Genomic DNA, 13,471 nt, shown 5'->3' with positions numbered 1-13,471 from the left:
GTTGATTTTGAGTGGTGCGACTATGGGCACATTTTTTTTTTTCTGATTTTTCTCTCAAGTTTAAATGCTAAGTAAGTATTCATTTTCTTTTTTCTTTTCTTCTCTTTCCTTTCTCCATCTCTCTCTCTTTCTCTTTCTTTCTTTCTTTCTTTCTTTCTTTCTTTCTTTCTTTCTTTCTTTCTTTCTCTCTCTCTCTCTCTCTCTCTCTCTCTCTCTCTCTCTTTCTTTCTTTCTTTCTTTCTTTCTTTCTTTCTTTCTTTTATATGTATTAACATATAATGTATTATTTGGTTCAGGGGGACAGGTCTGTGATGCATCAGTCTTACGCAATACCCAGCACTCACCACAACACATACCCTCCCCAGTGTCCATCACCCAGCCACCCCATCCCTGCCACCCCCCTCCACCCCAGCAACCCTCATTTTTTCCTGAGATCAAGAGTCCTTATGGTTTGTCTCCCTCTCTGGTTTCTTCTTGTTTCATTTTTTCCTCTCTTCCCCTATGATCCTCTGCCTTGTTTCTCAAATTCCACGTATCAGTGAGATCTTATGATAATTGCCTTTCTCTGATTGACTTACTTCACTTAGCATAACACCCTCTAGTTCTATGTTGTTGCAAATGGTAAGATTTCCATGTTTTCATGGCTGCATAATATTCCAGTGTGTGTGTGTGTGCGCGCGTGTGTGTGTGTGCGTGTGCGCGCGCGTGTGTGTGTGTGTTATCCATTCATCTGTCAATGGGCACCTGGGCTCTTTCTGTAGTTTGGCTGTTGTGGACATTGCTGCTATGAACGCTGGGGTGCAGGTGCCCCTCCTAATCACTACACTTGTATCTTTGGGGTAAATACCCAGTAGCATAATGGTAGCTCTATTTCCAACTTTTTGGGGAACCGCCATACTATTTTCCGGAGTGGCTGCACCAGCTTGCATTCCCACCAACAGTGTAGGAGGGTTCCCCTTTCTCCGCATCCTCGCCAACATCTGCCGTGTCCTGACTTGTTAATTTTAGCCATGCTGACTGGTGTGAGGTGGTATCTCACGTGGTTTTGATTTGTATTTCCCTGATGCTGAGTGACGTGGAGCGCTTTTTCATGTGTCTGTTGGCCAGTTGGATGTCATCTTTGGAGAAACGTCTGTTCAAGTCTTCTGCCCATTTCTTGATTGGATTATTTGTTCCTTGGGTGTTGAGTTTGATAAGTTCTTAAGATTTTGGATAACAGCCCTTTATCTGATATGTCATTTGCAAATATCTTCTTCCATTCTGTCGGTTGTCTTTTGGTTTTGTTGACTGTTTCCTTTGCTGTGCCAAAGCTTTTTATCTTGATGAAGTCTCAATAGTTCATTTTTGCCCTTGCTTCCCTGGCCTTTGACGATGTGTCCAGGAAGAAGTTACTGTGACTGAGGTCAAAGAGGTTGCCTGTGTTCTCCACAAGGATTTTGATGGATTCCTGTCTCACATTGAGGTCTTCCATCCATTTTGAGTCTATTTTTGTGTATGGTGTAAGGAGATGGTCCAGTTTCATTCTTCTGCATGTGCCTGTCATATTTTCCCAACACCATTTGTTTTCCATTGGACATTTTTTCCTGCTTTGTTGAAGATTAGTTGACCATAGAGTTGAAAGCCCATTTCTGAGTTCTCCATTCTGTTCCATCGATCCACGTGTCTTTGCGCCAGTTCCATACCATCTTGATGATGACAGCTCTGTCATAGAGCTTGAAGTCCGGAATTGTGATGCCCCCAGCTTTGGTTTCCTTTTTCAACATTCCTCTGGCTATCTGGGGTCTTTTCTGATTCCATACAAATTTTAGGATTATTTGTTCCATTTCTGTGAAAAAAGTTGATGGTATTTTGATAGGGATTGCCTTGAATGTATAGATTGGCCTAGGGAGCACAGACATTTTCACAATATTTGTTCCTCGAAATCATGAGCATGGAACCTTTTTCCATTTCTTTGTGTCTTCCTCAATTTCTTTCATGTGTATTCTATAGTTTTCTGAGTCCAGATCCTTTGCCTCTTTGGTTAGATTTATTCCTAGGTATCTTATGGTTTGGGGTGCAGTTGTAAATGGGATCGACTCCTTAATTTCTCTTTCTTCTGTCTTGTTGTTGGTGTATAGAAATGCAGCTGATTTCTGTGCATTGCTTTTATACCCTGCCACTTTGCTGAATTCCTGTATGAGTTCTAGCAGTTTGGGGGGGGGGGGTCTTTTGGGTTTTCCACATAAAGTATCATATCATCTGCAAAGAGTGAGAGTTTCACTACTTCTTTGCCGATTCGGATGCCTTTTCTTTTTGTTGTCTGATTGCTGAGGTTAGGACTTCTAGTACTATGTCGAACAGCAGTGGTGACAGTGGACATCCCTGCTGTGTTCCTGACCTTAGGGGAAAAGCTCTCAGTTTTTCCCCATTGAGAATGATATTCACTGTGGGTTTTTCATAGATGGCTTTTATGATATTGAGGTATGTGCCCTCTATCCCTACACTGTGGAGAGTTTTAATTTTCATTTCTAATAAAAGTAGTAGTATATATTGTTTAAAGAAAATTATTCAGCAATTGTTTCTGAGATCAACTGTATTTAAATACAATGATAGGATTTCCTCCCCACCCCCAACCAATCTCATAAGTCATATTTAAGGATATAGAGAAAGAATCAAACCATTTTCAGGTAGACTACTAATGGAAACCACAGTTGTTCCGTTTAGACGAGTCTAAACGAGTTTGAATGTAGGAGGTAGAGCCGGGAGGGATGAAGCCGGGGGGCAAGAGAAACCACAAATGCAGAGTGGTTTGGAGCTGCATGGGCTCAGTGAGGTAAAATTTCTGGGACAACGTCACACAGGAAGTGGTGGCCCCAGGATTCACATGTTCTTCTCATTGGTGAAAAGGGGACAGTGACATTTAATTCAAAAGTAGTGAGATTTAAAAGGACAAAACGGCTTTTCAGTTCAACGTTTTGCATGGAGTCTTGGTAAGCACTCAGGAACCGGGACTTTATAAAAGTGGATCTTCTCAAAAGGAGCGATGGTCATGACTCCAAAGGAGGACAGGCTCCTCGTGAACATCCGATAAGAGTCAGGAAAGCTGGGGGAGGCGCACAGCCTCTTTAATCTGAATGAGTGATGGAGATCTTCTATTTGCATATATCTACTGGGAAAATTAAAAGCAGCTTTTCTCCCACACACGAGGTGCCGCGGGGCGGGCCTGGTAAACAGATCAGCTTCGAGAGTGACGATCTTCCTGAGTGGTGTGGTGCATTTCATAAGAGCAGACGGCCCCTCAGCGAGGGGGGTACACACGGAAGCCAGATTGAACCCGTGCTCCATTGCGTGGTTAGTTGTGGTCTTTACCCGGTGTTCAGATGGGGTCCCTGGAGTGTCTCTGTTGGTGATTGCAAGGAAGTCAGGGCATTCGCTGGTTGAATAACGTGGTAAAGCGGTGCGAGTGCGGCGGCTTTTTTTTTTCTACCCAAACTGAATGTAGACTCACCTGGAATTTCCACTCTAATTAAAAATCGTGAACTTGGTCCAGTGGGAAAATGAAAGACAAAGTGCTTCTGCCTTAAATAAGGAGACTGGTTGCTTGGGGGTATTTTATATAAATAGTTACAGATCGTGACAACGTGAAGTTAAAATATGTAAAAGGGGGCGCCTGGGTGGCTCAGTTGGTTAAGCATCTGTCTTCGGCTCAGGTCATGATCTCAGGGTCCTGGGATCGAGCCCCGCGTGGCGGGGGGGTGGGTGGGGGGGCCCTGCTCAGTGGGGAGCCTGCTTCTCCCTCTCCCTCTGCCCCTCCACCCCACCCCCTGCTCCTGTTCCCTCTCTCAAATAAATAAAATCTTTAAAAAATATATGTAAAAAAATCCTAAATTGTAACACCCAATATGGATGAGGTGGTAAAAAAACAGAAACATGTATGTCCTGCTGGTTGTAACCCATCCAGACAGCAGAAGGCAATATGCAGTAAGAGCCAAATAAGAGCTCTTGGACCCAGTAGTTTCATGTCTACAAATGTATGCTGAGGAGGTAAATTCAGAGGAGGAACAAGCTGTATGCATAAAGATGTGAAGTGAGCCATTAGTTCTAGCAGCAAAAACTAGAAATAACCTACGTGCTCCATCGGATGAATTTCCAAACGATGACCCACTGGCAATCCAATATATTTGGCATCCGTTAAAATTGCTGAAAAGTGAGGAATAAGATAATTTGCAGGAGGAAAAAGGGAAAAGAGAGGCAGGAAACCAAATAGTACAAAGATTTAAAAGGTAATAAACAAAGATGAAACTCTGCTGGAATGGTGGTCTTGGAGCCTTTCTAAGAATTACCGTTAGTGTTCCCTACCTTAACTCATCAAGAGGCGTAATCAGAGCAGTGTTTTACGGGATCATGTGGAAAATACTTTGTGATGTTCCTTCGTATTCTAAAATGAACTCAACCAGACTAGCTTGGATGTGTCGAAAGGCACAAAGAGTTAACACATGGGGGAAATACTGCTCTTTTAGAAGCTTTTTCATTGTAAACTTCTAAAAATGGTACCTGCTGGTGACCAGAATGGGCAGCCAGTGTGCAAGGCAGGCTCTCTGGCCTAGTGCTGACCTTAATGAAAGTCATCGGGCCTCCTTCACTGAAGTTCAAAACAAAACCACCCATAACCCCATTTTAAACAGCAAAACCACAAGCCACAGCTTCAGTCTTTGCTGGGGATGCTTCCATTTCTTGTTTCCTGTTGATAGAAGGGTCTCCCTGAATCAGCCTTGGAAGTGAAAATTGGCTGCCTTTGGGAGGGAAAGCCACTCAGAAGTAAATGACATGGAGCTCTCTCCTCCTGTTCTGGGTGGGTCCAAAGGCCCTGCGCCGTGGTGGAGAACTCTGGACGCTGAGTCCATTAGAAGTGAAACCTAGGGACCCAAGGCCAGGTGCAGACCTCTTCATAACCAGGATGAAAGGAAAGGTGTGGGGGGCTGGTGCTGGATAAACGGCTTGTACGGAAATAATTTGCAAAGTTTATACTCGGCGCTGGGCACTGGGAGGACAGCCAGGTCCCATGCTTGGGTACAAAACCAAATCATCTTCTTTGTGAATAATTCGCTCATTGTATAAATTCAATGAGCATATACTGCCGGTCTGTGGGTTACCGGTTAAACAGTGCGACGTAGCATGAGGTGCAGGGATTTGAAGGTGATGGACCTAGATTCAAATATGGACTCAGCTACTCAGCAGCTAGGGGGCTGTCAACAGTTCCCGTAAACCTCCAGATTCATCATGTGAGCATAAATAAGAAACTGCGTGCGATGGACCTAGACCAGCAACTGGCCTGTAGCAGACACTCGACAGTAGTATCTGCAGCTCGCAGCCGTGGTAACGGGAGAGGCGGATCACTATGATATAATTACAATATCTGTCACCTGTGCATACGTATTACAGACACTTTATTGCACGCGCGTGTGTGTGCGCACACACACCTGACTGCCGGTGAGCAATAGCAGCCTTGGATGTAGAATAAGCTAAAAAAGGAGTGAGGCTCATGGCGTCCACGTGCTCACCTTGTGCAATGTGAAGATGCCTACAGACCGAGAGAGAGCAGGGAAAGTGGGTAATCACCCTAAACGCTGGCCTTCCACAATGTAGCACCGAGTGTATGCTTGCTGAGTGAATGATTATATGCAGACTTTGTCTGTCGGACTTAAAGAGCTTCTGGATTTGGGGGAATACTCACCTCTCCTTGTCAGGTTCCCCCAAGCCGATTCTTACCCTCCTGATGCAGGATCCACATGGGAACCAGCACAGTGACCTTGACAGTGCAGGGAGGTGGGCCGCCAGCAGATTCTCCCTTGGTTCTCTTTGATATTTTGGATATCACCTTGGCTGATGATACTCTGATGTCTTCTTTGCACTGGCTTAACTTCTACCTTCACCAAATGCCCAGAGCTTAGCTAGAGGTAGTCACCTCTCTGCTCAGCCCGGGGAACTTAAGATGATGCATCCTATTGGAAAGGATGTGTTTAACCCATCAAAGAAGTGGTGGCCTTGGTTCAGGGCATTTGCATGACTTTTGACCTCACACCTGGTATTTCCTGGCATTTCAGCAAAAGCATTCTCTATCAGGCCTGAGCGGATTTCCTTACACCCCTGCTGGATTGGGAAAAGGGGTTAGTTGGAAAGAGACCCCAGCTGCCCCCCTTCTGATGCACAGAGATTCTCTAGTTACCAAGAACTTGGTAATTACAGGGGGAGCAAACCATTGAGGACCGAAAGAACCCACTAGAAGTCATAACAAAACCTCTCAAGGTGAAATTAGACAATAGTCATTTTTCTTTTTCTCTTTCTCCAACAGAAAATATGATGCTGGCATGCTAATCGCGGGAGACAACTTGGCCCACAGACAGCCACAAAGCACAAAAACATAACAAACTCCGAGAAGAAACAAGAGCGGTGTGTTCCTGGCATCTACAAGAAGCGCTTTATTTTTCCTCTAAATTTCTTTTCTAAAAAAACAAAACAAAACAAAAAACAAAACTGAAACAAACATTTAAAGAGGCAGTGCGAACTTCAGGTGATAATATCCAAGCATGTTCTTTTATTAAGCATAGGACGGGAGGAGAGGAAGGTGAAGCGGAAACGCTCAAGCAGGATAACTGGGAGGCTGGAAACCTCCACGATCAGGTTGCTTCTTGAAACTGTAAGTGAGGAATGAAGGGAACAACTTTTTTTATCCTCTGCCCCCAAAATATCCTGTATATTCTCACAGACGCAATGCTTCCTTTCTTGCCTGCCAAGGTGTCTAGGGAATGATTTGCAAAATTTGTTTGTAATAATCTCTCTCTCAAGAAATTTTTGGGCAGCTTTGGCAAGGGGGTCGGTGGGCCAGCCCTTTTGTGACCCACCAGCTCTGTCCATCCCACCCATTTCTAAGTGTCACCTCCCTCTCGGCTGGCTGGAACAGGGGTCCCAGAGCCCCCCCCCGTCACTGCTGCCCCCATGCAGACTTGGTCAGGACGAATGAAAGGATAAACACTCGCCTCTTCTTCCCTAAATAGAAGAAGGCCAGCTCCTGGCCACCGTGTGGCTGTGGTGGTGGCTGGGGGTCAGGGGGTGCCTGGCTATTCTAAACCGGGCGCCAGAATGACTCGAGCTTCCACAGCGAGACGAGGAACCTGTACACCAGCTAAGCCTTCACCTTCCAACAGGCCACCACCAGGAAGAGACGCCAGCCTCGCCCAGCCCAGGAGAGAGAGATTGGCCCCCTGGCCCTGCGAGTCCCTGCTTCCCGTTGGTACTTGACATTTTTTTCACTCTGTTGTGACTACTCTTATTCCCTTTGCTGCGGCGGATCTGTGTCGGGGGGACACGGAAGGCCCCTGGGTAGTACGTTGGCAGGGGTCCAGCGGCGGCAGCTGCGCAGGCGCAGGGGCGCAGGGCGGGTGTGCGCTCCGGTGCTTAGCCGGACTGGCTGCCCGCTCCCTCCTGGATCAGCCTCTCGCTGAGCGCCCACAGGGCCCGCGCCGTGTCTTCGCTCTGAGCTTCCGGGGACGGCATGCAGCGGCAGCAGTTGTTGAAGTACATCCCTCCCAGGCCCTCGAGCTCCGGAGCGGCAGCGCAGTAGACGGTCGTGGCGGCTCCTTGTTGCTGGAAATCAAAGAAAAAAGACCAAAAAAAAAAAAAAAAATTTTTTTTTTTTTTTTTTTTTTTTTTTTTTTTTTTTTAAAGAAAAGAGGCGATGAGCTGACTTCATTCTGTCTGGGAATTAGCAAGCCTCTCCCCGCCTGGATCGGATGTGCCTGGATCTCAGCATGGTCAAGGGACTGAACTCAGCACGTGACTGTACAAGGTACGACGGGATCATCCTGGGAAAGCAAATTCATCAACTCTGCTTGTAAAGCTGGTGTCACTTTTTACACCTCGTAGAGGAAAAGGCTTGGAAAATAAACATGCATATCAGTCACACCAGAGGTCTCTTCTGAGCAAAGAGAAAAGGATGGCATCCTTTTGAACACCCAAGAACAAATTCATCCAACCCACTGACTTCTCAATGCATGATGTAATTTGACCCCGAGATGATTCTAGAACCTTCGGTCTGAATTAAACCAACCGCTCTAATAATGGCCCATCGGATAGAAAACCCAGAGAGGGACTGGTGCCAGATCTTTCCTTTGTTTTTTGCCCACGGTGCTGCTATGGGAAGAGTTTTCAGAGCTGTGTGAAAATGTCTGAAACAGACATACACACGTACTCCCTGCCATTCATACCTGCCTCATGCGGACACGCGACACGTGTATTAATTCATCCAGATCCTGTGAAAACCTTTTGGAAATGTATTCACCCCATATTTGCAATGGGACAGTGACCCACCTCAAATTGTAAGTTGCAATGAGTGCGATTGATTACTTTCGATTCACCTTTTGAGTAACAGTTGGTGCTGTGGCTAGGGATGTGAGTGCCGGCGGGGCACCATATCATCCCGGCTGACACGATGCTGTCAGGGATGCTGTAAAGAGGGCAAGAAATCACTTTGCTTTGCAAGCCATAATTAAAAATAATAGACTGGTGTTCATAGGGAGACATGGTAGGCACGGCTCTAATTTAAAACCAATACAGTTTCTCTGGTATCTTACGATTATTTATGTGCATCAAGGCCTTGCTGCACCAACTAATTATCAGCTGATAGGGAGGGGGTAGCAGAAGAGGATGGAAAAGGTAATGGGGATAAGGTCGCCATTAGGGAAGACACTAAGGACGTTTGACAGCGAGGGAAATGCATTTCTGTCCCCACCCGAAGCTTACCGTTTTTCCTGCCCCTACAAGGTTGACATTGTGCCCAAGCAGAGTGCTTCGTGGAGACTCACCACCCCCCACCCCCGGTGGTCTGATTTGTGCTTCCTGTGATTGTGCTCTAGAACCATTGGGTGCCGAGGTCCTTTTGAGAATCAGGATCTCTAGGTGTTAAAAGTTTAGGAAAGTGTAATAGTTTTTTGCTTGTTTGGTGGGGGAGGACTTCAGTGTCAGTTTCTATGGTCATAATTGAATTAGTCTGAAAAGTAAATAAACACAGTCAAGTGACAGGATTGTGGGGAGTGGTGTAGAGTGGTGTGGGGGTGGGATACCGTCAGACTTGAGTTCTGATGATTACTGGCTGCTTGACTGGGTTGGAAAGTCCATTAGTCCAGAATTTGAACACCCGACATGACTTTGATTTAATTAAACAGTAATTGGTGTTTAACTTCCCCAACCCCCTTACCATGCCCACTCCCCAAATAGCCAGTTACTTTCTGGGATTCAGCTATTTCTTTTTGGATTGACTTGTGTGGCTCAAGTGTAACGGAAATAAGCTCATGTCATCCAAATTCCCTCTCACTGAATTATCATTCCTAATAACCCTTAGCTTAGCACCTGGCACATTTATTGAAAGAATTTCGAGTGGCTTATCTGACTCTTCTGCATCCCATGTGGGGGAAAAAGGGAAGCAAAGTGCCTCTAAAGACAAATTGAAGAATTGAGATGCTCATCCCAGGAACTCAAGCCAAATATCATCTTGGCCTCGATTCTTAGCAGAGTTCAGGTGGAGATGGTGTTTTGAATAATTTTCTGGATATCTTAGAGTTCCACTTTACTTTGCAGCTGCCAAAACCAGCGAAGAGTGGTCAGGTGATTTGCCATCATCAGCTCCCAAGTTCAGCTCATCCCCCAAACAGAGGCTCCCCACCCCTGCTCGCGAGTGCTTATAATCTCAGCATTTGCACAGCACGACAGTGATCAGATCTCTCCAATCCTGAGAGATCAAAGTAGGCCACTGGGGAAAGCAGGAAGCGGAATGCTTCCAAACCCAGTGCAATAGCTTGCCACCGTGACCTTCTAAGATGATACCACGTTGCACTCTTGCACTGTTGGAATATGGTCTTTTCACAAAGAAATTCTGCACTTCTGTTGATTCCGAATCAGGTTGACGAGGGAGCTTGGGGCATGCTTTTTCCCTCCACGGACTCTGAAAGCAATTGCCGTTGACCTCATTTCACGTCAACCAGAGTGTGGCTACCATGCTGGAGCCATAAATTTTAGAAAAGCTCCATCTCTTACCAAGACCTGGTTTTGATCCACAATCTTAATGGCATCACAGGTGGCGCTGGCTTTGCGGAAGAACATGGCGCAGTAGGGGCCCCTGAAAGCAGAGACCACGTCCACCGCGAAGAGGAACTGCATACATCTGGCAAGGCCAGCCTCTCTGTTCTTGCTCCATTCAGCTGGTGCCTGCCTTCCTGTCCTCTCTGAGTGGACGCGTGAGTAGTGGCGGTACCCTTCAGTCCCAAGCCCGCTCCCCTCCTGGCTTCTCGGGGAATTCTCTTTTCAGCTGTACCCACAGCAGCCTCTGAGTGACATCTTTATAGGATCAGATGTGATGACAGTTTAATAACAAGTTCTAATTTTTGGCTCATCAGCTTTTTGGTCTGCCTATCACGAGAAGGAGACGGAGCCACATCAGGGAAATCTCATTAGTAAATAAGCCGGTATTGCTGATACAAGATAAAACATTTTTAAACTGATAAAAAAAAAATTTAAAAGAGCCCTTTAATCACCATCAAATGACTTTCATGCCATTTTTTGGGGCATCGGTACATAATTCAGAGAAGATGAAAGAGCCGTATAAAGGAAACAATGTTAACAACTCCGCTATAAAACATCTGAAGCAATGTCTTGTTGATTGTCACCGCTGCTCCACTGAGTCATCGTGATAAAATAATAGCGGCACCTTGACACACAAACACCGGCTGGAGCTGCGGGTTCCCCTAAATGAATCTTTCAGAATAATTTATCAGAAGCCTGTAGGTTGCATGCGTTGCAAACCCTGGGAACTGGGGTGTCGCGGCTCCGTCTGAGGGACACGGCGTGAGTTAGGGCGTGGATGACATGGGGACTGAGAATTTCCGGGAAGCCCAGCAGAATCTCTGATCATGCCGGAATGCCATTTCTGATCTAGTCAAACATTTGCGAGCTGCCAGAGGAGAAGTGTGCCATCAATCTTTATAGTAGATGTAGAATGACCTACGATTCTTTTTTGGGATTAAGTTCAGAGTATCTTGGTAATAAGGGTTCATCATTCTCTTTCAGAAATAATTTGTCAGATTTGCAGTATAATCTGCAACTACAGAAAGGTGGGATTTAAAAAGCAGTTGTTTATTTATAGTTGAGGCCCTGAGATCTAAATTATCCATCCTCCCAAAACCCTTTGTGGGGATGAAAATGTTAAGTAGCTGCTTTTCATCAACATTTATTTGATAACCGCTGGCCATCAATTTGGAGCTGTCAGCATGGACTACAAATGAATATTGACTCTTCTAAATGAAAAGGTACCAAGGTTTCTGATAAACAATAGATGGTAGAGAAAAAACCACCCACATATTGATATTTGTGATGCATTGGTTAGTACTCTAATATAACTTACATTTTAATAAGGACACAATGTTCAGTTTTCAAGTTCTCTATTTTAAAATGCATGCTTACTTAAAAGGAAGAATATATTCCTGTCTTAAGGTAGATTTCACTATGAGACAAAATAGGGACACACCGTCACGGAATATCTATATATGCAATGATCTCGAGAGTAGTAGATGTTCTAAGATTGCTTTCCTACAGACATATTGATACCAGGACATCGCACGGCAAATGTTGAATGAGTCAGTTCAACAAAAGTTGCTGTGTCAAGAAAGACGGCACAGAAGTTAGCCTGAGCTTGGAACCCCGACGGCAGGGAACAAGAGCCCTTTTGGAAGTGGGTGGTGATTACCGTGCTGAACTCCCGGGGCAGTGATGGCAGGAAGGCAACACAGGTGCGTCTCCAAACCCCCCAAGCTTTCCCTGTTACCCCTCTGGGGTCCTTTAGACAAACACACACTCGCCCAGTGCAGAACCAGCCACCTGTCCAGTGGCTCCAGAGCATGGTGATGCCTCAGCCTCGGTGGACACGAGGGACTGAGCGCACGTGTCTCCGGTGGCGGCAGCTGCCTCCACGCCCTCTCTGTCTTTCCCTGTCTCCCAGTAACACTCCCAAAAGAAGAGTCTTGGAACCACTCTACCGGATAAGCACAACGCCGTGTTTCGGAGCTCATCTCCAGATATTTGGTACACATCTGTCCCTCAAAAACAATTTAAATCCCCAATGTGAGAGACAAACGAAAGCAGACTGCTACCCAAATGTTATCAGTTCCCTACCCATCATCAGAGATCAATCTTTTAAGCCCCCAGCATGTGCCCTGTGTTTCATTAGTTCACGGAGTCGGGCAGCGTGCAGGGGAACAAGGCTCAGGGGCCTTCCCCAGGAGCGCGACCACAGCCACCAAGTCACCCCCTTCCTCCACCCTTGGTGCTCGCGTAATCCAGTTGACAGTCGTGAAGCAGGTGCTGGTCAATGAACACACCGACTTCCACCAAAGTTATGTGAGGCGCTGGAAGAGAACCGAGCGTCCGAAAGGACGCTGTCCTCCTAACTGTCACGCTCTTCTAGCGAGAGGGTGCCATCGGGGACTGCTCGAGGGGTGACAATGGCTAGCATGTATTGCGAGCTTACAACCCGTCAGGCACCGCGCAGAGAGCTTTGTAAGTGTGATATTCTAACCCCCACCCAGCTCTCTGCTTCAGGGACAACTATTATCCCCATTTGCAGAGAAGCCCACTTAGTATCAGAGATTAAAAGCAACGTGTCCAAAGCCACACAGGTAACCACAGAGCTCGACCCGCTCCAGGATCTGTATCAGCTGCTGCGCAAAGCCTCCTTCCCAAACACGGGACATAAATGTTTGCATACGGCCCACTCCCTGCTGTGTGTCTCCCGCTTGGCAGAAGCTTCCTTATGAGGCCCCTCTTGCCTTAGTCTTGGCCACGCCTTGTCTGGCCACAGTGTGACGCTGCCACATGGCTTAGGATGAAATGCGCTGTCACGTGTTCACCTGAGAAATATTAAAAGGAAAACTTTTCCGTTGTTGATTTAGTCAGTGAACTAAATTGAAATTATATCCATTTGGATTAACAAGACTGAAGACTCGGCGCCACCTCAGAAGATCCAGCAGCAAATGGCCCTTAATAGACAGGTCACCTGATTCAAAATGCCACCTCCACGGGCCAGATTTGCCCAGCTAAGGAACCTACTCTTGGATCAGAGACCTTTTTTCTCAGAGCATGAACCGAACCACATCAAAACCAGTGAAACCTAAGCAAATCTCCATCTTACAAAATCACACGTGTCAGATGAGTGTGGCCTTTTGGAAGAGAACACCTGACACGTCCTCTCAGGTGTGCAGAAGACACTCTGGTCCCCACTCCCCACCCTCCCCTAACAAATTTACTCCTACAGATTTCGAACAATTGATTCCCACAGAGGCCTGAGACCATAGGGGCCTGGATTGGATACATGCAGATACTTCCTGTTGCCATCAAAACAGAAGTTTGTTTTTCCACAGCCTTTGGGAGTTTTGTTAACTAACTCATA

General features: G+C 46.2%; 2 protein-coding genes across 2 annotated transcripts in view; one reads left to right on the top strand and one right to left on the bottom strand.

Moving 5' to 3' along the window:
* The window catches only part of MAF (MAF bZIP transcription factor), a 328,036-nt gene extending 321,535 nt beyond the window's left edge, over positions 1-6,501 (top strand). The window contains exon 4 of the mRNA XM_048223618.2: positions 6,332-6,501. The gene's annotated coding sequence lies outside the window, so the exon portion shown is untranslated. The remainder of the gene's footprint in view (positions 1-6,331) is intronic.
* Positions 6,287-13,471, bottom strand: part of WWOX (WW domain containing oxidoreductase) — a 924,491-nt gene continuing 917,306 nt past the window's right edge. Inside the window, exon 9 of the mRNA XM_026493639.4 lies at positions 6,287-7,623. Coding sequence (XP_026349424.2) covers positions 7,435-7,623 — 189 coding nt within the window. The 3' untranslated portion in view covers positions 6,287-7,434. The remainder of the gene's footprint in view (positions 7,624-13,471) is intronic.

Source organism: Ursus arctos, unplaced genomic scaffold (genome assembly GCF_023065955.2).
Source record: "Ursus arctos isolate Adak ecotype North America unplaced genomic scaffold, UrsArc2.0 scaffold_19, whole genome shotgun sequence".
Classification (NCBI taxonomy): domain Eukaryota; kingdom Metazoa; phylum Chordata; class Mammalia; order Carnivora; family Ursidae; genus Ursus; species Ursus arctos.
Note: the sequence above shows the minus strand (reverse complement) of the source record. Positions and strands in the feature narration are given on the sequence as shown.